Raw genomic sequence first — 25,304 nt, 5'->3', positions numbered from 1 at the left:
AGATCGTGACCTGGCTGAAGTCGGACGCTTAACCGACTGCGCCACCCAGGCGCCCCAATATAACTTAACCTTTGATCAGATTTTGGACATAACAGATGTTTGGATTATTTGTAATTATGTTATTTTATAATTGTTATTTCTCTGATTTCTTAATAAAAAATACAATGGGATTAATGGGATTGAGGATAACTGCTACATTTTCAGTTTATTTATATTTCCATAATTCCAAGTGTTAAGTACCTGCTCCCATTCTTCTTTTCCTTCTTCTTTATATTCAACGATGTATCCAGTTACTTTAGACCCACCATCTTTTAGTGGAGGAGACCACTCCAAATCGACAGAGGATTTAGTCCAGTCTGTGACTTTGGGAAGTGGAGGACCAGGAGGGGCTGGAAAGAACCAGTATACATCAGTATTCTTGCCTTTTCCACGGCACTGTGAGGGGGTGGGGGGAGGAATGGTTTCAAGGCTTACCAATTGGATCTCTGGCAGTGACTGGGTCTGATGGCAGACTTGGTGGACCCACACCGGCAGCATTGATTGCGTACACACGGAATTGATAATCAGAACCTTCAATAAGACCAGTTACTTTATAAGAAACACCCAAAGTCATGGCTTTGATAGGATCTCGGTTAACTCTCTTCCATCTCTTCGAAGTGGTGTCTTTCATTTCTAGCCAATATCCTGTCACAGGAGAGCCTCCATCATACTCTGGCTCTTCCCAATTGACAGTCATGGAGTTGCGAGTCACGCTGCTAACTGTTGGTTTATCTGGTGCTCCAGGGACAGCTAAGAACAAAAATCACATTGATCTATAAGAAACCATGAAAAACAACAGGTAAGAGTGATTTTGTATAGCAAATATGTTCTACTTACAGAAGAGGTTTCTTGCTGTTTCAGGTTCACTGTCAAGAGGCTCCCCAATGCCGAATTTATTCTGGGCCATGATTCGGAATACATATTCGTGGCCTTCTAGCAATTTGGGAATTGTGTACATGCACTCTTTAGGTTCACTGGAGACATGCACCCATGTCTTCCTGTTAGCTTCTCTCTTCTCAATTACATAGTTTGTAATCTTAGACCCCCCATCATCCAAAGGTGGAAGCCAAGATAATGTCATTTGATCTGCTGAAATAGATTCAAACTTTATTGGTCCCACTGGAGGGCCAGGACGACCTAAAATGGTTTAAAAAAGGAAAAAAAAAATATTAGAAGAATGATTTTAAAGCCAAATAGTATATTTAGGAACAGAAAAACATAGTTTTAATAAAGCCAGGAAAACATTACCAAGCACATTCAGTCTCATCTCCTTTGATGCTGTTCCCAGATTATTCACAGCTGTGATGGTATATAAGCCAGTGTCACTCCTTCGAGACTGTGGAATAACTAAGGTGCAAGTATCATCCACTACCAGTTTGTTGACATGGGTGTCATAGAGAACAGGTTCTTTCTTATCAGGCTTCCTTGGAGGAGCTTTAAACCAGGTTAGTGTCGGGAATGGCACACCTTTAATTTTGGCTACAATGTTAACATCTGTTCCTTCTTCAACCTCCATGAATTCTTTTAGATCAATTGATGGTGGGCCTAGATGATTTAAAAGAAAAAAAAAAAAAAAGGTGGTCATTAGGGACCAGAAGTAGAATTTACAGTGCCTATAAAGCTATTTGTATCTACTATAGGCAGACTTCATAGCACAATATGAAGAACAGATTTGACTTCAACTAATTATATGACTTCGGAGGGCAGGTAATGTAGTCATCATCCTTTATTGGATCTACATGTGGCTATGTATCGGCTATTGGCTCTCTCTTACCTAATGTTATTATACATGTAGATACTGAAAAGGGGCAGAGAGAAGTGAAGATTGTAGTAGCTTAGTCTTGGGAGTTCTATCATGATACTCCCTTTAATATGCATGCATATTCCCTTTAATAAGCAGAGTTATGACAGGACTATTTTTATTCTAAGATGAATTCCCTTTTTAAGAAAGATAACTGCTAGTAGATGCAAAGCAATTTTCCATTTTCCAGGAATCCAGTAGAAGAAAATGTAAAGAGGGTAGTGACTACATGCGCCCCCCCCCCCCCCAAATTTAGAAGAAAAAACTGAACACACAGCAGTAGTGATGGTAACAGAGGAAGAATTTCTACCATATTTGTCTATAAAATTTGTCTATTTATATATATCTTTTTCTTAAATAGAGAAAAAGAAACTTGATTATGAAGATAAATGGGTCTTAGCACTCACTGAGCAAATAACTGCTTAGTTTCTTCCCCTCTTGAGGATCATGCAGAAAATTACAGTAAGGAAATCTAAACGTCATCTCCTTTAAATAAGGGAAAGGTAATATGTAAGGAAATTTGATAATTCTGTAGAAGTTGAGGGAATGAGTGATTAATGTGCCCATGTTCACACTCAATTCATGGTAGCTTCCTGATGTACAGATATTTCTTTTTATTTTGGACAAATATTAAATTTCTAGGAAGGATTCATAAAGAGGACATTTTCTGTTAATACATTGGTACTTACATGTCTGATCTTCGACAGTCACAGGGCCAACAGTGGCTGAAGGTTTGCTGACTCCTGCAGCATTGACAGCCTTGACTCTGAATTCATATTTTCCACCCTCTATGAGGTCTTCAACAGTAAATTCCAGTTCTTCCACATCGCGTTTGTTGCACTGCTTCCATGCTTCTTTCTTTGTCCCAGTAGGATCCCATGCAAGGCACTCAACAATATAGTGGGTGACAGGGGAGCCTCCATCATTCTTTGGGGGTTTCCATGATAGGTGTACCGTGTTCTTTGTTATGAGGCCAATCTTGAGTTTAATAGGGGGATCAGGAGGATCTTTAAAAATAGTTAAAAGAAGTATTAAGCATTGTTTATAATGATATATTTCTTGAGAAACTACTTTAATCTTCGGTTAAAAACTTACATATTGGATCTCTGGCAGTGGTCCTCTGAATGGTTTCCACAGGTGGACCAATACCGAAACGGTTTTCTGCCCGCACACGGAAGAAATATTGCTGTTCAGAAATAAGATCGGGAACTACAAATGAGGTGCTTCCACAGTTTGGATTGACTTTAGTCCAGACTTTTCCATCAATAGTCCTCTTCTCTATAACATAGCCTTTGATCCTGTCTCCTCCATCATCATCTGGCATCTTCCATGTGAGTTTGCAACTACCCCTTGTGATGTCACTGACTTTCAGATCTTTGGGTGGCCCTGGTACATCTGTTGGATGCAAATCACAATATAAACAATGTCACTTTGTTTAAAATAATTTGTTCTTATTCTATGGTCCCTTTTAAAGTCTTTCTTACCCATGACTTTAACTCTACAATTTGCTGTCTTTTGTCCTGCTTTATTCTTGGCTGTGATGCTGTATTTGCCTGAATGAGATCGCTTGCACTCCGGAATAATAATTACTGATGAGTTTTCAGCTGTCTCCAGCTATAGAAAGAAAACAGTAGTCATACATTGGATGAAGTAAAACCATTATTGCAGCCAACCATGTTCTGAATCATTTCAATTTTTTCTTTTTACCTGTGCATCCTCGGGTATATCATGAACTCCCTCCTATTAGAAAAGAAGACAGTTGTGGTATAAATATTCCTTAGAGTGATTCACCGGAAGACACAGAAAATCATATTTTTCTTACCTTCACTGCCTTCTTTGCCTTTCCATCAAATTCCCAAGATGATTTGGGTGTCGGGCGTCCCTTGATGACAGCAGGAATCCTAATTTGTGAGCCAGCTGGACAAATCAGACAGTCTTGTGCTCCAATATCAATGAAAACTTCTGGTGCCTCTATAGTACCATGAATAATATAATAGGATTTAGTTTACTTTTTCAAAAAATGTAATTGACATATCTTCAGGAAATTAATTTCATGAGATCAAAAGATGAAGACATAAATGTAATAAAGGGCTGGTACCTAGAATATCAGTGGCAGGGATCTCTCCAGTTGTATCACTTGGTTCAGATTCACCAGCTTCGTTGACAGCTTTCACTCTGAATCTGTACTTCCTGAGTTCTTTCAGATTTGGTACCACACATTCACAGGTAGTTAGCAGTTTGTCTGGCTCATTTACTCTTTTCCAGTCAGTAGTACCTTCTTCTTGCATTTCTACAATGTAGCCTTTGATTGGACTGCCACCATCTTTGGCTGGAGGTTTCCATGCTAGCGAGATGCTAGACTTTGTTTTATCTTTGACCTCTGGGCAAGAAGGTGGGCCAGGTGGATCTAATAAAGAAAAAAAATATATATCAAGTTTTGAAGCCAATAGGATGCTAGATTTAATCTACTAAATACTAAAATAGGAATGCCAAAAGAATAAATTACCTTCTAGAGAAGAGAACATAAGAAATAGTCTTTTTTCATTTAGCATTGATGTGAAAACAAAAGAAAGCAGGCAACTCACTGGAATTAGAAAGACTACTCAACTATCTCTAGATAGATTTATATTCTATTTACACACAATTGGTGAAAAGCTATTTTCGTTTTAAAATCCCTTTGAATCTACTAAAAACTTATTTATTTTTTTAGAAAAAATATGTCAGATTATTTATTTATAAATTTAAATCCAAGTTAGTAAACATATAGTGTAATAATTTCAGGAGTAGAATTTACTGATTCATAACTTACATGTAACACCCAGTGCTCATCTCAACATGTGCCCTTGTTAATGCCCATCACCTAGTTAGCCCATCTCCCCACCTGCCTCCCTTCCAGCAACCCTCAGTTTGTTCTCTGTATTTAAGAGTCTCTTATGGTTTGCCTCCCTCTCTGTTTTTTATCTTATTTTTCTTCCATTCCCCTATGTTCATCTTTAATTTAATATTTAAAAAATAATTTTGTCATTAGTTGGGAAACCTTTGAACACAAATTAATCATAATGCCTTTTAGGGACAGGGTCAATGTATGTAATAATTACATAACATTTCTGATGGTGCTTTACAATTATAGAAAGTCTTTTACTCTGTTCTTTTTAACCCTACCTCTTCCTCTCTAGTGCCTAGCACAGTTCCTTGCACATAGCACATGTTCAATATAGCTTGCTGAATGAATGACTGCTTCATTTTATAGATGTACTCCATATAGAACTTAGAGTATTTTAAGTCTTAACAAATAGCTGAATTCTTTTTCTGCAGATAATCTATTCAGATATATAGCAAATATAATTAACCATTAAGGCCATGCTATTTTAATTTTTGAACTTATCTGCTAATAGATCTTTCAGAAGAATTTTTTTTTTTTAATTTCACTTCACAGACTGTGCTTGAGAATCTCGTATCTTTGTTCAATAAATATTATTGAAAAGTTAACATTTGCCTTTTGTTGAACTCCACCTAGAGGGTCTAAACAGGGAGGGAGATAATGTCCACAGTATCTAATTAGGGGTTAGGCATTTATTTAAGGTAGGAGAGCAGAGAGGAGCTTATAGTCCAGGGTCTCTATTATTGTGATTCCTCATAAAATACTAGGTTTAAACCAAGAATTTAAAAACTATATGATTTTAGGTATGTGTATACATGTGTGTATGTATGCATACATATAGATATGTGTAGTGCGTATATGTATATGTAGTGTGTATATGTATACACATACATCTATGCTTCTGATACTCTATGAAACTTTTTACTTTAATAAAAAAAATTTTGTTATAGAAAAACGCAGGCAATTTAAGAGAGAATTATCCATTTAGTGGCTTTGCCCTTTGTAAATTCCGGAAATGGAAGCATACTTACATATAGGATCTCCTGCAACAGCTGGATCTGATGGTTCACTGGGAGGGCCAACTCCTGCCGCATTTATTGCCATTGCTCGGAACTGGTATTTAACACCTTCAATCAAACGCGGAACGTTAAATTCCACGCCTTTCAATCCCACTTTGGTAATTGGTGCTCGGCTAACACGTGACCAGTAGGCACCTCCCTCTTCTCTCTTCTCGAGCCAGTAGCCAGTAATTGGAGACCCGCCATTGTCCAGAGGAGGAGTCCAGCTTACTAGCATCGACCCTTTGGTGCGCTCCAAAACTTTTGGTTTTCCCGGAGGTCCAGGAGGGCGAAAGGGATCTTGAATGACTACTTTATCTGATTTGCACTCATCACTGATTCCATATTTATTCACTGCCCTAACTCGGAACTCATACTGACCATTGGGGATAAGTTTCCAGACCTAGAAATCAAATGAATAGTGATTTCTTAACAACATACTTATGTTGATTTTCACTTATTTTAAAATTCAAGTTATTTTGGTAGGGGAGACTATAAAAATAAATCTATAAAAGCAAATAAATATATAGTTAAAAAATAAATAGGCTCAAATGTGGAGAAAGCATTTTAAAATGAGAATATGTGAATTTATTGTACCTAATACTGGATCTCTCAAGTAAAAAAGAATTTATATACAAATAGTATTTACTAAGTGGCCTTATGTACATGGTGCTAAAAACTGTGCTAAATCTTTTTGTGTGTGGTTTTGAGTTTAATCATTAAATTCCCAGGTTATGCCCTAATGGTGTTAATTCAAAGTCGTGTCCTTTTAATGTGTATAAGTAAATATTTAGAATAGTTTACCCCATATCTCTTCTCTACAGCAGTGTTGGTGACTTCCTCCCATTCACTTTTCTTCCTGCTTGCATCACGTTTGTCAATGATATAATGGGTAATTTCACTGCCCCCATTATCTAGAGGGGCATCCCATGTCAAATAGCAAGATTCAGCTTTAATGTCAGTAACAGCAAGATTTCTTGGTGGTGATGGACGATCTGGGAAGGAACCAACACAGGAGAATGAGAAGGCCATTCTTAAAAAGGTACTGGATTTCATCTTGATAGAAGAAAACGGGTCCCTTACCATATACTTCCACGTGAACATTTCGGAACACTGAACCCAGGCGATTGGAAGCAGTAACTGTGTAGGTGCCTTTGTCTTCCCGGACTGCTTTGGGAATGCTAAGCTCCGTCTTTGCCTCACTTCGGGATACTTCTTCCTTGGTTATCTTAAGTGCATCAGTGGGTTTTTCGATCACAGTTTCGTTCTTGGACCACTCAATCTTAGGCATTGGAAGGCCTGTCACATCTGCAGGGATGTTAACAGGCTCTCCTGCCTTAACTTTGATAGTGTCTCCTCGAACAGACAAGCGCAACTTAATAGTTGGAGGCACTGTAAAGAGAAAGGAAAGAAAAAAAAATGCATAGTCCTAAGTATATTTGCTCAACTTATGAAGATAAAGGCCGCGCTGTAAAATGCACTAAAATCATGCACAGATTCCACACCTTCGTCATCCTGTATGACCACGTTAAGAGGCAGAGATGGTTCACTTTCGCCAATTTCATTGACGGCTTTGACACGGAATTCATACATTTGGTGTTCATCAAGATTTTCAACCAGGAAAGATGTGGTTGGGCAGAGTCTCTTGTTAACTCTTTCAAAGTCAGGTTTGTCGTGACGCCGTTTTTCAATGATATAACCTTGGATGGGGCTGCCGCCATTACTGCGGGGCTCTTTCCAGTCAAGGGTGATAGTGGATTTTGTCCTTTCTGTGTATGTGAGCCTCTCGGGAGATGTTGGAGGACCTTTAACCAGAGGCAAGTTGAAATGACAAGCATGAAATAAATATTCATATAGGAAATAGCATTTCACTTTAAATTAATTATGTGAGAAATAAGTTTCTGTTTGGCATAACCTTACATCCATCTTTAAAATCCTTCCAAAAACATATCAGTTACCAGAATTATAGGCATTTATACAGGCAGAATTTTTCTTAGAGTAAAAATTATTGATTAAAAATAAATCAAAGGGAATGTAGACTTTTGTTATTTTTAGCATTTTAGATATTTTACCTCTGTCACTGGGAAAGCTTCTAGTCCTAATGAAGTAGGAGAGAAGGTCTGTGAAGTTTTGCTCTGAATGACCAGCTGGGAGCAAAGTGTTTCCTTTATTAAAGGACAGTGCATGTGTCTGCTGAACACACTTAGAACCATGTTGCCTCAAGTGTGGGTTTAAAATGGAGTGGAAAGAGAATTTACGTGATGCTTCTGTAGTTTCGTGGCCCAAAGGACAAAACAAAGCATAACTTTGCATGGTAAAACTAGTCTCCTGTTGAACTGTCACTGTAACTGGAAGCAGAGCTTTGCAGTGGAAGCTCAGCTCTGTTTTGATACTTGTGGCACAACTTGAGCTAGAGCAGACATTTTTGAGATGAGCTGTTATGGGGAGGATGTGATGGGATGTCAGTATGCATTACCAAGTGTGTGCAATTTTAGAGTTTCACATTTGCTCACACTGCTTAAGGAGATTTCCTTTGGTTGGTTTTCTATTCTCTGGTGGCTTTCTCTGACTCTGAGCATCCATATCCTTCCAGTGTGGAGACTACTTGAGGGCTAAAGGAAGACTAAGGCATTTATCATAAGGCTGTTGTATATCCTGTAATCCTTCAAAAACAGTGAACTCCCTTTAACTACTAAAGCATTAAATTAATCACTCCAGAGTATTCTATTGCCAAGATGTAGTATTTCTACCTGTTTGTAGGTTGTTGTTAAGCTCTGGTAGATTCAGGTTTTTTCAGTACATGAAACCATACGGTTTTGTGCAAAATTACATTGATATTATAGCAAGTATGATATTCTTAAAGTTGCCAGTAGTTTTTTGATTCACCTTTCTTATCACTCTCTTGCTATAGACCATGAGACTCTTGGGAGTTTGAAGTCATAGGGCTCAATAAATAAATGGCATAACTAGAAGCAAACAGTATTTACTTTATAAACACAATGAAAACCTCTTTTACCTAGTGGATCAACTGCAAGAATTGGTCCTATTTCAACAGGAGGGCCACAGCCAAACTTGTTCTTGGCAATCACACGGAACATATATTCTTGTCCCTCAAGGAGACCTGTGATGTCACATTTAGATCTCTCAGTCTCTATTGGTTGTCTCCAGGTATGCATCTTAGCATCTTTTCTTTCAATAATGAATCCTGTGATTTCACTTCCTCCATCATCTGCTGGGTCAGACCAATTAAGCAAACACATCTTTCTATTTGTCACAACAGGTTTTAAGTCAAGAACCGGTCCAGGAACATCTGAAAAATTAAAACAAACAAACGTAAAAATCAGTGCAATAAATTGTATCATTTAGAAAAACCCTATGAAAATCCATGTAACATTCCTTACCAAAAACTTCTACCCTGGCTGCTGCAAATTTGGAACCACAGCTATTGGTAGCTGTAATCACATATCTGCCATGATCTTTTCTCAATGCATTCTTGATAATTAGTTCCGATTTGGTTCCAACATTCTCTATTACAACACGGTCTTTATCCAGCTCCCCTTCTTCTATGGTCCATACTTTGGTAGGCACTGGACGACCAGTTACCACAGCTGGAATTCTAAGGGTCTTCCCAGCCATTATTTGTATGCCAGCCTTGACAGAAACATCTAGTTCCACAGTTGGAGGCTCTGTTTAAAGAGAACAGTAATACGTTAGTCCAAGAAAGATGAAAAAAAAATCCTTTGGTGGAAAAATGTCCATAATCTTATTGCATGGATCCATGCAACTTTTAAGTTACCTTGTGGTTCAGCCACAGTAACCGGTCCCGTTTCTCCTGGTGGTCCTTCACCTGCAGCATTGACGGCACTCACTCGAAGTTTATAATCGGCACCCTCTCGGATTTCTTTGACTGTGTACTGACGGACCTTGATCATCTTCTCCGTGCAACGTGACCATTCGTTTGTTCCAACCAGCTGCTTATCAACAAAGTAGCCAACAATTTCCCCACCGCCATTGAAAGCTGGAGGTTCCCATTCTAGTTCAATAGTTGTAGAGCTTGTGTCGGTGACTCTTGGGACAGGTGGCCCAGGTGGAGCTAGAATGAATGTAGATACACAAATCAAAACTCCCAGAAGATTTTAAAATGCACAGTAGCTTACTCTATCCCACTTTTTTTCATAGCGCATTGCATGTAATATGGGGTAAGTATTGCTTTGTGAAACTTTTAAGCTATATGTACAAGATGTTTAAAATTTTACATTGCAACCTTAATATATGTCTGTAGGTATTTAATATTTTGCTTGTTTTTTTGTAAATTTAAGGTGTACAATATGATCTGATACATGCATATATTACAAAATGGTTACCACAATGTTAGTTAACACCTCCCTCCCCTTACATAATTAATTATTTTTTTTTGGTACTGATAACGTTCAAGATCTACTCTCTTAACAACTTTCAGGTATATAATATAGTACTTAATTAACTGGATGAAGTGACTTAATTATAGTCACCATGCTGTACCCCACTCTCTTCATAAGAAATTACTTACAGATTGGATCACGTGCTGTTTTGGGGTCTGAAGGCGGACTGAACTTTCCAGGTCCAGCTGCGTTTTCAGCACATACTCTGAAAACATAGGTGAGTCCTTCTAATAGGCCTTCTACATTGGTCTTCAAAGAATTCAGAAGATTTCTGTTGACACGAGACCAATGTGTACTATTAACCTCACGTTTTTCAAGCCAGTAACCCAAGATGGGGCTTCCATTATCTTTTGGTTCATTCCATTTCACTAGCATACTGTTGCTTGTAATGTCTTCTACAATGGGCTTATCGGGTGCATCAGGTGGTTCTGATAAAAAAAAAAATGGCATATTTGAATTAATTCTCTAGTATGACCTAAAAATTCAAGTTTATAAGCTACGATAATGAATATACCCTTGCATATGATAAAAGGCAAAATGTAGATGCTAAAAGAACCTTACCAAATGGATCTTTAGCTATAAATGGCTTTGAAACACATGGCGGTCCAGGCCCAAACCTATTTTCAGCTCTTACACGAAAGAGATACTCTTTCCCTTCAATCAGTTTTGTCACTGAATATTTGCAGTGTCTAAGTGTTGAAGTGACAATAATCCATTCTGAGTCAGGTTTTGTCTTGTCTTTCTTTTCCAAAGTGTAGTTTATAATTTCACTGCCACCATCATCAAGGGGTGGTTCCCATTTACAGAGGACGGAGTTCTTTCTAATATCTTCAAATACAAAGTTGATTGGTGGCCCTGGTGTATCTAATATTTCAAAAGATAGCAGTGATTAAAATTTTGTGTAGAAAAGGTTGCAAAGGAAAATGTAAATGTTAGCATGCCCCTTTAACATAAACTTCTGCTTTTTCTACATCTGTCTTTGTATGGCTAACAAATACCAAGGTGGGTTGATTTTGTTTACATAGCCAGCAGGAAAAATGGGACTGAGGATAACTTGCTGAAGCTATTTCCTACTTCTTTTATCCCCCTTCCCCACCTCCCCTGCCAAAACCCCTTTTTTAAGTTTTACTGAAACTCTTCATATAGACTTTCTTCCATTGAGAAGTGTAGTTTTACCTACGTACCTAGCACACAGACAGTACAAGGAGCTTTTGCGATACCATGGTCATTTTCAACTTTGATCATATACAGGCCATGGTCAGGTCGGAGAGAATCTCGGACACGTAGCTGAGATTCTCCCTTTTTACTGTTGTCGATACTCAAACGTTGTGTTAGAGGCAGGACAAATGGTTCTTCTTCTTGAACTTCACCCTTCCTCCTCCTAATTGTGGGTTCTACTCGCTTTTTAATTTCTTCTGGTGTAATAACTTTTTCATCCTTTAGCCACGTAATAGTCGGGTAAGGTGACCCAGAAATAGTTGCATCAAGTTCTATTTCATCACCTCGTTTCACTTCTAGGCTTGTTCTCATAATGACTTTTGGAGCATCTGTAATGATTAAAAACAATAATTGTTCTCAATTCTGATCAAAACATTGACAAAACATTATTCTCCTTGATTGTGCCGCGGGCAAACAGCAACCCCATTAAACAAAACTTACCAATAGGATCTACAGCTTTGGTTGGAGGAGTGGCTCGAGAAGGTTCACTAATACCAGCAGCATTTTCTGCTCGCACTCTGAACTGGTATTCCTTTCCCTCTTCGAGTCCTTTTGCTGTATAGGTCAGGACTGGTACTAGGTGTTCATTGCATCTCTTCCATTTGTCTTCACCCTTAGCAATCTTCTCTATGATGTAACCCATTATTTTGCTCCCTCCATCATACAAAGGTGGCTTCCATGTAATAGTCATTGCTTTAGCTGTAGGATTATGGACCTCAACATCTACAGGTGGATCAGGGGGTTCTGAACAATAAGGAAAAAAATGGTTAATATGTACCCATGCACAAACCCATCTTTTTTTAAGTAAAAAACTGCATATTAATTCCTAGCTATGTTACATCCATGCCCCAACTTACGCTTTGGATCTTGAGCAATGACCGGATTTTTCAGTTCAATATATTCGCCTCCACCAATCTTGTTGACAGCTTTAACACGGAAGAAGTATTCACCATTTGGTATGAGATCTTTTACAGTCCAAGACAGCTTGTTCTCACCAGACATGACTGGTATGTATGTCCTTCTCCCAGCCTCTCTGCGTTCCAGGACATAATGAAGGATTGGGCTTCCACCATCATATTCTGGAGGTTCCCAGGTTAATTTACAAGAACTCTTGGTCACGTCACTTGCTTTAATATCTTTGCATGGTCCAGGTAGGCCTATCAGAAATAAAGTGATAATTATTATTGTAATCTGAAAAGTCAGCATGTTAAAAGTACACTCTTTCTTTCTCTGAGACTATCCACCTGTTGGGTGGGATAATCTTTGATGTGCTGGAACGCCCCTCTGCCGCCTTATGCTGAAGGCTATTTAGCGTCATTGGCCCCAATTACTAAACATATGTAACTCCTCTGAGTTTTTGTTCTAAGTGAAAATCACCCCCACCCAATTTTTAAACATCATCTGTGTGGGAGGGGGCAGAAAGTATTACTAATCCTGGTGAGTACACTATGGAAAAATGCAAATACAATTAATAAATGAATATTGGCAATTTAAACATTCTTTGGGTATGCTGTATCTTTTATTTAGTACTTCACATGCCAATAATTACAACAGAAGTAAATTAGTTTAATCAGAGTTTAACTAGCAATTTCATTTCTATAATTACTTGTTTTCCAGATGATTTCTTTCCATATGAGAAGCAATTTAGTTTACAAATAGCCAACTCATGAAGCCCTTTATACTAACACTACAAAGTTAACTAATTTTCCCAATGTGTGAAGAATAATATCTTGTATTTCATCAAAGACTGATTACCTATGACTTTGACATTGATTGAGGCAGTTGCTGAGCCAAGCTTATTCTCTAGTGTAATGGTATAAACTCCAGCATCTGCATGGACACTCTTGGGAACTTCGAGGTGTGCAGAGATATGATCATTCTTCATTGTTAATCTGTCACTTGCTTTAACTTCTTTGCCATCTTTATGCCAACTAACAGTTGGAACTGGGACAGCTCTGAAGGGAACAGGAATTCTTAACTTTTCACCTTCAATAACAACAATGTCATGAGTCTCCATATCAATTGTTGGCTTGCCTGTAAGATATCCAAAAAGGAAAAAAAAGATATGTCAAAATGCAATGTATGATAAGCAAAGTCTGTTTTATTAATTGAAAGAAACTGTGTTCTTACAGTCTGGGTCTTTGGCAACCACATTTTCAGAGATTTCAGATGGCTCACTGACACCAACAGCATTGACAGCTCTCACTCTCAGAACATACTCCTTGTCAGGAACAACACCTTCTTCAACTTTGAATTTCAAGTCTTTAATTGGGCGAGAATTAACTCGCATCCATTTCTCAGTGCCTACCGGACACATTTCAACATGATATCCTATAATAGGACTTCCACCATTTTTCTCTGGAGGTTTCCAGGCAATGGCGATGTGCTTTCTCCCAGCATCAGTCACATGCAAATCAAGGGGAGGTGAAGGAGGACCTGAAAAAAGAGTGAAACATTCACATCCACCATCTCGTCATCAAGCTCTAGATGATATCCTTTGTTTAATTGACACTACTTACTTGTTGGATCTTCAATTGACAGGATTTCTGTGGGTTCGCTTGGGTGACCAACTCCAGCTTCATTTTCTGCCCGAACCTGAAACTGGACCTCTGTTCCTTCAATGACATCAGTTACTCTGAAGTTACAGTCAGGTCCTGAGGTCTTTCCAGCTTTCACCCAACGGGTACCTAACTTTTCTTTCTTCTCAATGATATATCTATTGAAATAAAGCAGTTCATTAGTGTTAATAGAGAAAATACAGTTAAGAATTTTCAGCTGAGTATAAATTATCCTTTGTAAATTAATTAAAATTCTACCTTTGTATTGGTCTTCCACCATCATTTTTAGGTGGTTCCCACTTCAGGTCAACATGTCGCTTGGTTACATCAACCACTGTCAGAGCATAGGGTGGTCCAGGGGTGGCTGGAAGCAAAACATTCAATAGTTAGAAAAAACAGAGGGAAAAATGATAATCCAGTACGAACAGTGTCACAAATATTAAGTTAGCATACTAAAGGTGTCTTTGGCCAGAACAGAGTCCTCAACTTCACAGTAGTCACTTTGTCCTATGGCATTTTCTGCAGCAACTCGGAACACATATAAAGAGCCCTCTGTCAGTGGGGTTACTGTGCACTTGGTGTCCTTGACAGTTGTGTCCACTGTTTGCCAGCCTTTTCGCCTCACATCTCTCTTTTCCACGATATAGTTGGTGATGGGGGACCCTCCGTCTTTCTCAGGAACTGTCCACTTGAGGTCTGCTGTATTTTTTGTGATATTAATAACTTCAAGCCAGCGAGGTGGTGATGGAGGATCTAAAGAAGAAAAAAAGAAAAATTCAATTTTTTTATTGTCCAATACTCAGTCTTCACTGAATTCTCTAGCAGTCACTAGGAAGTCACATAGCAATGATGAAGCAATCTAGTTATGAGTTTTTCATATTTTCTCATACTGTAGTTCTCAGACCTACGTTAGAGGAATTTATATACACTAAACATCAAGAGTGACTTACACAGCTTTTCCCTGCAGAGCACAGGGTCACTGGGTTCGCTGGGCTCACTTTCCCCAGCCTTGTTCACAGCTCTAACTCGGAATGAGTATTCCTGCCCTTCCATGAGACCCTTGAGAAAATGCTGAGTGGTGGGAACACCTTCAGCCACTCGGACCCAGTCCTCCGTTCCAGTCTTTAGCATTTCAATGACATAAGACTCAATCTTTGCCCCTCCATCATGTTCTGGCTTTGTCCAATTCAACATCAATGATGTTTTGCCTACATCTTTCACAGTTGGTTTTCCAGGAGGCCATGGAGGATCTGCAAACCAATGAAATGAAACCATGATTTAGGTTTGTCAAAAAAGGAGTTAATATAAGCTTCAAAATGACCACATAAAAATATATAAACAATACCTATTGGATCCTTTATTAAGATTGGTTCAGTTGATCTGCTTGGTTTTCCAGGTCCGGCAAGATTTTCAGCCAACACACGGAATCTGTATTTTTTCTTATTGGTGAGACCTTTCACTCTGAATTAGGGACAAAGTATGAGTTGAATACCATGATAAGCAGAAGCCTCTATGTATTTTACATGGAAGGAACTAATTTATTTAAATTGTGAAAAACTGATTTGGAAATTTAACTGAAAATATTTCAATATAATTTTAAAATTGCCTTTTAACTTTCGATTTGATTGAATGTACTAATGTAATTCTAAGATCTATAAAAAATCATGATCATAATATACTGGAAGACCAAACACTTTGAAACTCACAGAAAGTTAATATTTTATAGTAGGAAATTAAGAAATGTGCCCTTGAATGGAATTTATATCATTTCTTAGATCATGTGGTAATACAAAATATAAGTACAAATAATTTAAAATGTTATGGTTAATATATAAGAATTTGTAATCAAAATGAATGCTTGAGAATTAAAAATTGTGTATACTGCTGTCTTAACACCTTGATGGAGATATTGGACATACCTATATGTTGTGTCCTTTATTGGCATTTTATTGCATCTAACCCATTTATCAGTATCAGGATCTAATCTTTCAACCCAGTATCCAGTGATTGGGCTTCCTCCATCATCGTCTGGCTCACACCATGTGAGAGTAACTGCATCCTTAGTGATATCAGAAGGTTCTAGGCGAGTTGGAGGTCCAGGTGGATCTATAGGTAGGATAACGATGTGTTATATGCCCTATATATAAATATGACACCCAAATCCAAGTTTGACACAAGTATCTTTTTAAAAATTTTTGGCCAACTTATTAAAGAGAAACTTACCAAATGGATATTTAGCTGTTACTGGAGTAGCCTGAACTGGTTCACCAACACCATACATGTTTTCTGCAGCAACTCTGAAGATGTATTCTTTGTTGGGTGTTAATTTGGTTGCCTTGTAGTTTGTATCCTTGACAGTTGATGAGAGCTTGTGCCACACTTCACTGTCAGTTGCTCTTCTCTCCACAACATAGTTTGTGATTTTAGATCCACCATCATCTCGTGGGGGGTTCCATGTTAGAAGACATGACTCATTGGTCACTTCTGTGATGTCAAAAGCAGCTGGTGGTCCAGGTTTGTCTGTGGATGACATTATACACTCAGGAAAAAATCATTTAAAAAATCATGTTTTATTTTTAAAAGTAACTGAAATGAGTCTGCGCATTTTTTAAATGATGGCCTCTCTTACCTAAGACGTTCACTTCTACCACAGCAGTGGCCCGACCACAGACGTTGACAGCCTCGATGATGTATGTGCCAGTGTCACTTCTCTTACTATCAATGATGGTCACTGTGGATTTTTTAGGAACATTTTCAATGGTGATTCTTTTGTCCTGCTTCAGAAGCATATCGGCTTTTGTCCAAGTTATTTTAGGTTCAGGTTTTCCAGTTACAGTGGCAGGAAGTTCAATTTTAGTTCCTGCTTTTACAGTGAGACCAGCAAGGAGCTTCACATCAAGGAAAATTTCTGGAGCCTCTGAAATTGGAAAAGATGATTTATAATGTTAGCAAGCTCAAACAAAATGAAAAGCAGAGGCCTGGTTAATAATACAAAAACCAAAAATAAATACCCTGTGTATCCACAGCCTGGATTTCATCTGTGGGTTTGCTTGGTTTGCTAGCACCTTGCCTGTTCAGGGCCTTCACGCGGTAGGCATACCATTTGCCTTCTTCAAGACCTGTTACTTCCATTCTATCAGAAAATAAAATGGTATATTTTACTATAATGCACACAACCTGTTTTATATGATCTTTCTAAAATTCATACCTTCTCTTCGTATAACACTATTTATTCCTTAAATTAATTCTGGATTGCTTCAGTATTATAACTAATGAACACCTTGGGTAGGGGATAAGTTCAGTAGCACTCTTTAAAGTCGGACAAGCACACCAGAGGAATTATCAATGAAAAAAACTAATAGATTTTCTAAAAGAAAAACACTAATTTTAGTAAGATGAAACATTTACTCTTGTGTCAAATAATTATAAAAACCTACTCTGTGCACTTGTTGGAATGAGCACTGGGTGTTGTATGTAAGCCAATTTGACAACAGATTATATTAAAAACAAACAAAAACCCTACTTTGTGTCTGCAACTGGTTCCCCACAGGCAACCCATCGATCCGAACCACGTGGACATTTTTCAACTATATATCCTTTGATGCGTGAACCACCATCATATTTAGGTGGATCCCATGTTAGGAAGATGCTGTTGGCTGTTCTATCTCTCCATTTAACGTTCTCTGGTGGGTCAGGTACCGCTATAAACATTTTAAAGAGAGTCAGTGTTAGATAGGCCATCTATGAAATCTCCATATTGCCTGCCCCTGCCGTTCCCCCATAAATTCGACTCCTGGTCTCAAAGCAAAAAAAGGTAACAAGAGGCTCCATAAGCAACCATCAAGAATGTACTCACTTGCAGGAGCTGACATATTTACAGGTTCATCAACATAAGCAGGTTCTCCTGGGCCACACTTGTTACGAGCACAGACTTTAAATAAATATTCTTTCCCTTGAACAAGATCAGGAACTGTGAATTCTAGGTCAGGCACAAAGTCCATAACCTGGGACAAAGAAATATAATTACTCGTTTCTCAAAAGCCTGAGTCAAAGATTTTTACGACAAGCAGTGATACAAATGGAAAATTTTTTTAATGGTAAGGGTTATTAATTTTACACTAGGGAAAAATTTGCAGAGTAAGACACAATATTTGAACCTTATATTAAGGTGAGACTTTCATAACTTATACACATTAAAAAGGTGTCAAATAAGGTATTGGTTCTTTCCACCAGCTTGGTTATTAGAAATATGCTTTTAAATCAAGGTAAAAAACAATAATGAGAAATTAATAAATAACAGTAATAAACTGAAGAGAAAACAAATGGTAGATTGGGCCAACTAAGATAATCTAGTGGAGTGAGAAGTTTGATGACCAGGGAGTTAAATACTTAGTGTCCTTAGAATGGCTGATCGTTTCATAGGGCACACTGGATACTCATCAGGTACCAAGTGAATAGGTAATTTTATTTTTTAGCAAACAGTAGAAAATTTGGTAAGGCACAAAATAAGGTAGTTATACCAAATCTTGGTTGAACTACCTCAAGAAGCATTAGCATCAAGGCATTTAAGAGAAGTTTTTGGGTCTTTTTCAGCAAGGTAAATTTAAACCATGTAAACTGTGCATGGCATCCCAGCATTCTGGGATTCCCCCCACTCTTTTTTCTGTGAGTTGCATTGCTGCTCAAAACTCACTTTAGTCCATGTTTTCCGGCTGACTTCTCGCTTTTCAACAACATATCCAGTTAATGGACTCCCTCCATCATCATCTGGTGGTTCCCAAGTCAAATGTACTGAGTCCTTGGTTATCTCATCAAATTTCAGTTCTTTGGGTGCACTTGGGCGAGCTGAAAAAAAAGGTAGTCCAAAATCAATATCGGTAATAGATTGAACCAATATTTGTTAATACTGTCAAATCACCATATGTAACAAAAGTTTAGTTCCTTACCAATCACATTGACGTCAATTTCCCCAGAAATTGCTTTTACGGGATTTTCTAATTTCAGTGTATAAATGCCCTTGTCTGGACGTTCACTTGGAGAAATGACAAGTTCAGCATAGGCAGATAAGGTTTTCATTTTCACACGGTCCCCTGCTTCTAGTACTTTATCTCCAAAAGACCAGGTTGCAGTTGGCCTTGGATAGCCTGTACTTGGAACCAGGATCTTGATAGGATTCGGGACAATAACTTCTAGACCATCTTTAAATGCACTTAAGTCCATTGTTGGTTCAGCTACCAAAAAGAAAAATTAATGAGTCTCCAGCACTATATTTAAGGCTATTAAGCTATATTAAGCTATTAAATCTAAAAATAAAATATCCACTTACCAAATGCATCATCAGCAGTTAGAGGACCAAGAATTTCAGATGGATCTGAAACACCAGCTTCATTTTCTGCAGATACTCGATATAAATATTTATTTCCTTTTTGTAATCCAGTAACCTAAAGTATGAATCAATAGTTGTAAGAAAAATACACACACACACACACACACATACATTTAAGTCCATGATCATACATTGAATATTTTTTTTAGATATAAGCTCCCTACCTTGTAAGTCAGTTCAGGGACAAGTTTCATATTGCAACGAATCCAATTATCTTTTCCTTCTTCACATCGCTCAATTATATAACCCAATATTGGACTTCCTCCATCTTTCAGAGGAGGTTCCCATGTGAGCTGAACTGATGACTGAGTCTGATCTGAGGATTTTAGGTTCACAGGAGGACTTGGTCTCTCTGGAATGGAAGAAAGAGTTGGAACATACCATTGAATTCAGTAACAGTTTGTTAAGATAACGTGTAACCATTGCTATCATCTGCATTAAAATAGCAGGTTTACTGAATTCACTGAGTAAAAGTAGGCACAGCCTGGATTTCTATGATAGGCACAGCCTGGATTTCTATGATTTTGCTCACATCTTTCTGATGTTCTATCTTTTCATTAACTCCAATTTATTTTAATTAATAGACTTAATTTATGGATTTCATGAAGTAATTATTTCCTTGTTTTGATGAGCTTACCAATTGGATCAGCAACTTTGACAAAAGGTGTGGCTGCACTTGGTTTTCCAACTCCAATGCGGTTTTGGGCTCTGACCCGGAAACTATAATCCTGTCCTTCTACCACATCAGTGACAGTTGCAGATAGATCTTCAGCTCTTACTGTCATGGCAGTGTCCCATCTGATAGAAGTCTTGTCTCTCAATTCAATAACGTAGTTTGTGATCACAGCTCCTCCATCATACTCTGGCGGTTCCCATGTCAGTGAAACCCCAAATCTATTTATGTCAGTGATGGTTACATTCAAAGGAGGGCCTGGAACATCTGGATTTCATCAAAGAAGAAAACATAGGTTTCGGGTTAAATCAGAGATAAAAGCAAAGATAAGCTAGTTTGCAATTTACTTAAAAACTTCTTACCATATTTACTCCTTGCTTCTACAGGATTGTCAGTTTCTACTGGTTCACCAGTGCCAACTCTGTTTCTTGCACTGACACGGAACAGGTACTCAACTCCGCCTTTCTGTAGTCCAGTGACAGTGAACTCACAACTATCTGCACGGTCAGTGGCCAGAACCCAGGTCTTTCTTTTGATGTCACGTCTTTCAACAACATAACCTATGATTTTGCTTCCGCCATCAGTTAATGGTTCTTCCCAACCAAGGCTTACTTCACCATCAAATGTTTCTGTCACTTCTAAGTTGCGAACTGGCCCTGGAACATCTGAAATGCACATATACAAATTTTTTTAGTGTGCTGTCATGCTTTTAATTGTGCTTTGCCAATCAAGTCCCAAGTGATTTAAGGGCTTACCAATAACTTTTAAATTGATGAATGCTTCTGCTTTTCCATGTTTGTTCTGAAGCACAATTTTATACCTTCCTTTGTCTCCTTTCTTAGCTTCTAAAATTCTGAAAGAAGTTTGTTCAGCTGTAGTATCAACAGTTTTTGAAGACAGAGCTTCATTTTCTTTAAACCACTCGGCTTCTGCTTTAGGGTAGGCATCATAGGGCACCACCATTGTCAGAGGCTGGCCAACATCAACCACAAGATCTTGATCGCCTGTCTTGATTTTAGGTGCAGCTGGTGAGAAAAATAACACGTGAATGCTTTTGACTTATATGTTGTAGTCCAGTTACACCATAGCTTCTTTACTATGCATTTGTTAGCAAATATCAGTGATACAACCTTGGAAATATATCACAGTAACTTTCTAGCACAGAACACTGACTGACTTAGAGTTCTCATGGCTTATTTTGCAAATTGTCAGACTTGAAAACAGAGGATTAAGGATGATTTTTATATCATCCATAAAATCTCCATTCTTTGCCAAAATTAATAATGGAGAACTAAACATAGTACAAAACATGTTTGTTTTTGTGAAGTGGGCGTGTCATACTTAGGGATAAACCAGACAAACTACCTAGGTACAAGAGGAACACTAATGGCTTTTTCATAATGTCAACCAATAAGGATGCCTTGGAAGCTTGAATCAGGATGAAAACAGACCTAAGAGGCTCCATGGGGTTTGGAAAATAGAAGAAACCTGAGTTTGCCCTAAGTCCAGGTTTTTGGGGATGACTTTCAAGGTACTATGTCAATTCTAGGTACTAATGAACAGCCACCATGTGCCAGGAACTGTTCAAGGTTCTGGCAAGTAAAGAAAAATGCTATCAATTACCTCTTACTCAGGACACCCTTGTGGTAAGAGAAATTAGAATAGTCACATGTGGGTGGAGCCTAACAGAAATTAAAGGCTTTCACAGGCATTACCTCACTAATTGCAAAATCTGAAACTTACAATGCATCTGTGATATTGTGAGGATATTTGAAAATAAAAGAAAGGCATTTACCTGCCAGTTCAAGCTTAGCTCTGGCTTCTTTGTCTTTGGCAATAAATCTGTATTCACCCTGGTCACGAGGTTGAATATTACAAATCTGTAACCTGTGTATCTTTCCTTCACTCATCATCTGATGTTTGTCACCCTGAACAACAACCATGTTATTTCTTAGCCACTGGACTTCCACCTTATCTTTGTTGAGCTCAGCCAAAAAGACAACATCAGCACCAGGGGCTTCAAGAATATCTTGGGGAGGCCTGATGATCTCAACAGGGATTTCTGAAAAAAATGCAAAATGAATACAAACATGTTCATATTTGGGTTCACAACCTTTAAAAACTGGTGCTAATATTAAAATTGTCCTTTCACTCAGTGTGTACCTTCCACAAAAAGTCTAGCTCGAGATTTTCTGTCTTCTACTCCACAAGCATATTCACATTCATCATCCAGCCTGCAATCTTTGATAATGAGTCGGTGTATACTTCCATCTTTTTCAAATTTGTATCTAAGAGAAGAGATTGAATTATTGGTTAGCTTGCATAATGATCACTAAATTGTCAAATGTGTAATAGTTACAGAAATAGAGATTAAGAAGCTTCCACTTACTTTTTGCCTTCTTTGATTTCTCTCCCATTTCTGTACCATTTCACATTTGCTTTCTCTCTGGACAGCTGGCAGGAGAAGACTGCATCATCAAACTCAGTGACTGTCTGGTCTTCTAAGTGTTCTACAAATTCTGTCGGGGCTTCTATGATCAGAAGCTCAGCAACAGATTTATCTTGTCCAGCAGTAACAATGTATTCACCCTCATCTGGGAAGCCACAGTCTTTAATGATTAGAGAGTGTTTATATTTATCAATTCTGTATAAAACACGGTTGTCGAAAGCCACCTCTTCTCCATTTTTGGTCCACTTCAGTGTTACGTTGAGACGATTCACCTTGCACCAGAATGTGACAGATTTCTTCTCCATTGTTTCAATATCTTTAAGAGGCTCAATAATCCTAAGGTCTTCCTCTGTTATAAAGGAGAAGAATAATGTTGATTTTAACTATTTTCATAATAGACATTGACTTAAAAACTCCTTAATGCCACATAAGTGACTTACCTTCTACTATCAGATTAGCTGCACTCTTAACATTTTCACCTCTGTGATTGGTCAGAGACACACTATAGTTGGCTTGGTCATCTAATCGTGCGTCTCTAATTCGGAGTGTGTAAACCAGGTCTTTTTGGAGAATAATGTATTTTGAACTATCAAAGATGGCCTCTTCATTTCTGAACCATTTGGCTTTGGCACCTTCTGTATTGACTTCACAGTTGAAGATGACTTCCTGTTGTTCCTTTACACGGGTGTCCTTAAGAGGAACTACGATCCTGAGTTTTTCTGAAAGCAACCAACAATTCTCATAGTATGAAGAAGGACCAAGGTGGTAGAGACAAACATAAGTAAACCCAAGGAACAAAACAAACTTACCAATTACTGTCAAGTGAGCTGCTGCTCTGGCGGCCCCAACCATGACTACATAAGTGCCCATGTCTTGTAATGTGGCATCTTTCACAACTAGGATCCTCTTTTTGCCATCAGCAATAATGTCATATTTGTCTCCAGATTCAAGTGTCTTATCATCCCTCTTCCACTGGACTTCAAAGCTTTCCTTTGATATAGAGCAGACAAATTCGGCCTTTTCTCCTTCAAGTATTTCAAGATTTTGAGGCTTTGAGATAAATTCAGCAGCAAGTTCTGGAAAGAAGCGGTTGTGAGGTATTAAAAACTTCAGCATTTGCACCTTAAATACATCAAGTATGAATTCTTAGAATATTATTTATTGTGATTTTCATACCATGTACTTTGACTTTGCCATCAGTTCGAGAACTTGGGAGTCGGCAGTTGTAGTTGCCAGCATCCTCAAGGTGAGCATTCTGAATGATCAGGATTCTCTTTCGTCCATCCGTAAGTATTTCATACCTTCCTGTTTCAATGATCTCTTCATCCCCTTTGTACCAAATCACTTCTGCTCCAGGCTTGGAGACTTCACAAACCAGCTTTATAGTGTCTGTTTCACTAACTTCAACGTTGCTAAGATTTTTTGTAAAGACAGCTTCTTCTTCTACAAGAATAACAAGAACATTGAGTTAAACCGAATTTTTTTTTTTCTTGAAACGTATACCTCTCCAAAGAAAGACTTTATTCTTACCTAGTACGGTCAGCATGCCAGAAGTTCTTGCTGTCCTTACTTCACAGGAATATTCTGCCTCATCATTCAGTAGACATTTGTTGATGACAAGAATGCGCACTGCTCCCTTAGATATGATGTCATATTTTTTGCCCTTTTTAATTTCAGCACCATCTTTAAACCAGTGAACCTATATTTAAGGTAAATAGATACTTTTCTCAGGGTTTTTTTTTTTTTTTTTTTTTTGGTTCCTTCACATATGTGTCCTTAAGAGGAACTAGGATTCTGAGTTTTTTTGAAAACAACAAAACTATGGTGTAAAGAAGAACCAAAGTGGTAAATGCAAATACAACCTAAACCCAAAAGGACAAGAAGAAATTTCTTCAGTTATTGTTAAGTGAACTATTATCAGTTATTAAAGATAATAGGATCATGTAAGTTGAGAGTCACAGAGGGTTTTAGATATCATGCACACTAACTCTTTGTTTTCAGGATGTGTGAACTGAGACAACAGTAGTAAATGAGGCATGAAATTGCAGATATTTATTCTTAGCCTAAGAAAATAGCAATTCCATATGGCCCAAACCAATAATATCTGAGTCTCCTGATTGTGAGTCCATTGTTTGTCAAGTAATAGTAAATGAATAATACTAAAAAGAAAACAATTAAATCAAGTATGTATGTCATACCAAAGTGACAATCTTTAATTTAAAAGTAAAGTGATTATCAGAGGTAAGTTTGATTCACTCTTTTTTTTTTTTTTTTCCATTTTGGCTAGACTAAAAGTAAAGGCATATGACAATACAAGATAGCAACCATACAATCACAGACCTTAGCATTTTCTCGGGAAATTTCACACTCAAACCGAGCCATTTCTTTTTCTTTAACTTGAAGATCAGTGAGTGGTCTTAAGAATTCCACATGAGGAGCTGTAAGAGAAGGTCATCAGAATTCAAAATGAGACTTCTAGAATTTACTCTAACATTACTGTGGTGCATATTAAGATAAAGTTAGTCTTTTGCAGGACCTTTCCATTTTAATAGGTTACAACAGATTTTGAAAGCACTTGGAGCTGCCATTCAGGTATGATACTTTGCTTTTATTTTTTACATATCTCTGTAGTTTTCATGAAATTATATTGCATGCTACATGTTCAACTCATTATATATCTATATCTGTTATCTATCAATCAATAATGAACTCAGTTCTTCTGAATAACTGAAAGAAAAATTCCCATTGATACTCTTCCAGAGTTGAAAGTTGATATTGTCGAAGGAAACACCGGTAGCAAAGAAACATTATTTTATTTAA

At 37.8% G+C, this 25,304-nt stretch overlaps 1 protein-coding gene across 1 annotated transcript in view; it reads right to left on the bottom strand.

Moving 5' to 3' along the window:
• TTN (titin) overlaps nucleotides 1-25,304 on the bottom strand; it is a 276,115-nt gene that overhangs the window by 71,956 nt on the left and 178,855 nt on the right. The window contains exons 201-250 of the mRNA XM_078451133.2: nucleotides 24,825-24,922; nucleotides 24,015-24,183; nucleotides 23,661-23,927; nucleotides 23,294-23,560; nucleotides 22,925-23,203; nucleotides 22,425-22,833; nucleotides 22,199-22,323; nucleotides 21,831-22,097; nucleotides 20,791-21,060; nucleotides 20,398-20,700; nucleotides 20,000-20,302; nucleotides 19,527-19,714; nucleotides 19,303-19,417; nucleotides 18,923-19,207; nucleotides 18,670-18,821; nucleotides 17,833-17,980; nucleotides 17,500-17,677; nucleotides 16,988-17,109; nucleotides 16,606-16,893; nucleotides 16,200-16,496; nucleotides 15,896-16,082; nucleotides 15,322-15,437; nucleotides 14,927-15,226; nucleotides 14,430-14,729; nucleotides 14,235-14,340; nucleotides 13,938-14,134; nucleotides 13,549-13,854; nucleotides 13,174-13,452; nucleotides 12,276-12,575; nucleotides 11,860-12,162; nucleotides 11,385-11,747; nucleotides 10,762-11,064; nucleotides 10,329-10,628; nucleotides 9,576-9,872; nucleotides 9,181-9,465; nucleotides 8,796-9,089; nucleotides 7,285-7,584; nucleotides 6,863-7,171; nucleotides 6,584-6,774; nucleotides 5,753-6,182; nucleotides 3,939-4,247; nucleotides 3,663-3,811; nucleotides 3,548-3,580; nucleotides 3,325-3,454; nucleotides 2,936-3,235; nucleotides 2,530-2,847; nucleotides 1,288-1,584; nucleotides 877-1,176; nucleotides 475-789; nucleotides 241-389 (exon numbers count right to left, since the gene is read on the bottom strand). Coding sequence (XP_078307259.2) covers nucleotides 241-389; nucleotides 475-789; nucleotides 877-1,176; nucleotides 1,288-1,584; nucleotides 2,530-2,847; nucleotides 2,936-3,235; nucleotides 3,325-3,454; nucleotides 3,548-3,580; nucleotides 3,663-3,811; nucleotides 3,939-4,247; nucleotides 5,753-6,182; nucleotides 6,584-6,774; nucleotides 6,863-7,171; nucleotides 7,285-7,584; nucleotides 8,796-9,089; nucleotides 9,181-9,465; nucleotides 9,576-9,872; nucleotides 10,329-10,628; nucleotides 10,762-11,064; nucleotides 11,385-11,747; nucleotides 11,860-12,162; nucleotides 12,276-12,575; nucleotides 13,174-13,452; nucleotides 13,549-13,854; nucleotides 13,938-14,134; nucleotides 14,235-14,340; nucleotides 14,430-14,729; nucleotides 14,927-15,226; nucleotides 15,322-15,437; nucleotides 15,896-16,082; nucleotides 16,200-16,496; nucleotides 16,606-16,893; nucleotides 16,988-17,109; nucleotides 17,500-17,677; nucleotides 17,833-17,980; nucleotides 18,670-18,821; nucleotides 18,923-19,207; nucleotides 19,303-19,417; nucleotides 19,527-19,714; nucleotides 20,000-20,302; nucleotides 20,398-20,700; nucleotides 20,791-21,060; nucleotides 21,831-22,097; nucleotides 22,199-22,323; nucleotides 22,425-22,833; nucleotides 22,925-23,203; nucleotides 23,294-23,560; nucleotides 23,661-23,927; nucleotides 24,015-24,183; nucleotides 24,825-24,922 — 12,296 coding nt within the window. The remainder of the gene's footprint in view (nucleotides 1-240; nucleotides 390-474; nucleotides 790-876; nucleotides 1,177-1,287; nucleotides 1,585-2,529; nucleotides 2,848-2,935; nucleotides 3,236-3,324; nucleotides 3,455-3,547; nucleotides 3,581-3,662; nucleotides 3,812-3,938; nucleotides 4,248-5,752; nucleotides 6,183-6,583; nucleotides 6,775-6,862; nucleotides 7,172-7,284; nucleotides 7,585-8,795; nucleotides 9,090-9,180; nucleotides 9,466-9,575; nucleotides 9,873-10,328; nucleotides 10,629-10,761; nucleotides 11,065-11,384; nucleotides 11,748-11,859; nucleotides 12,163-12,275; nucleotides 12,576-13,173; nucleotides 13,453-13,548; nucleotides 13,855-13,937; nucleotides 14,135-14,234; nucleotides 14,341-14,429; nucleotides 14,730-14,926; nucleotides 15,227-15,321; nucleotides 15,438-15,895; nucleotides 16,083-16,199; nucleotides 16,497-16,605; nucleotides 16,894-16,987; nucleotides 17,110-17,499; nucleotides 17,678-17,832; nucleotides 17,981-18,669; nucleotides 18,822-18,922; nucleotides 19,208-19,302; nucleotides 19,418-19,526; nucleotides 19,715-19,999; nucleotides 20,303-20,397; nucleotides 20,701-20,790; nucleotides 21,061-21,830; nucleotides 22,098-22,198; nucleotides 22,324-22,424; nucleotides 22,834-22,924; nucleotides 23,204-23,293; nucleotides 23,561-23,660; nucleotides 23,928-24,014; nucleotides 24,184-24,824; nucleotides 24,923-25,304) is intronic.

Source organism: Panthera onca, chromosome C1, assembly GCF_046562875.1.
Source record: "Panthera onca isolate mPanOnc1 chromosome C1, mPanOnc1 haplotype 2, whole genome shotgun sequence".
NCBI lineage: Eukaryota > Metazoa > Chordata > Mammalia > Carnivora > Felidae > Panthera > Panthera onca.
The sequence above is the reverse complement of the archived record's forward strand: the minus strand, read 5'-3'. Positions and strand labels throughout refer to the sequence as shown.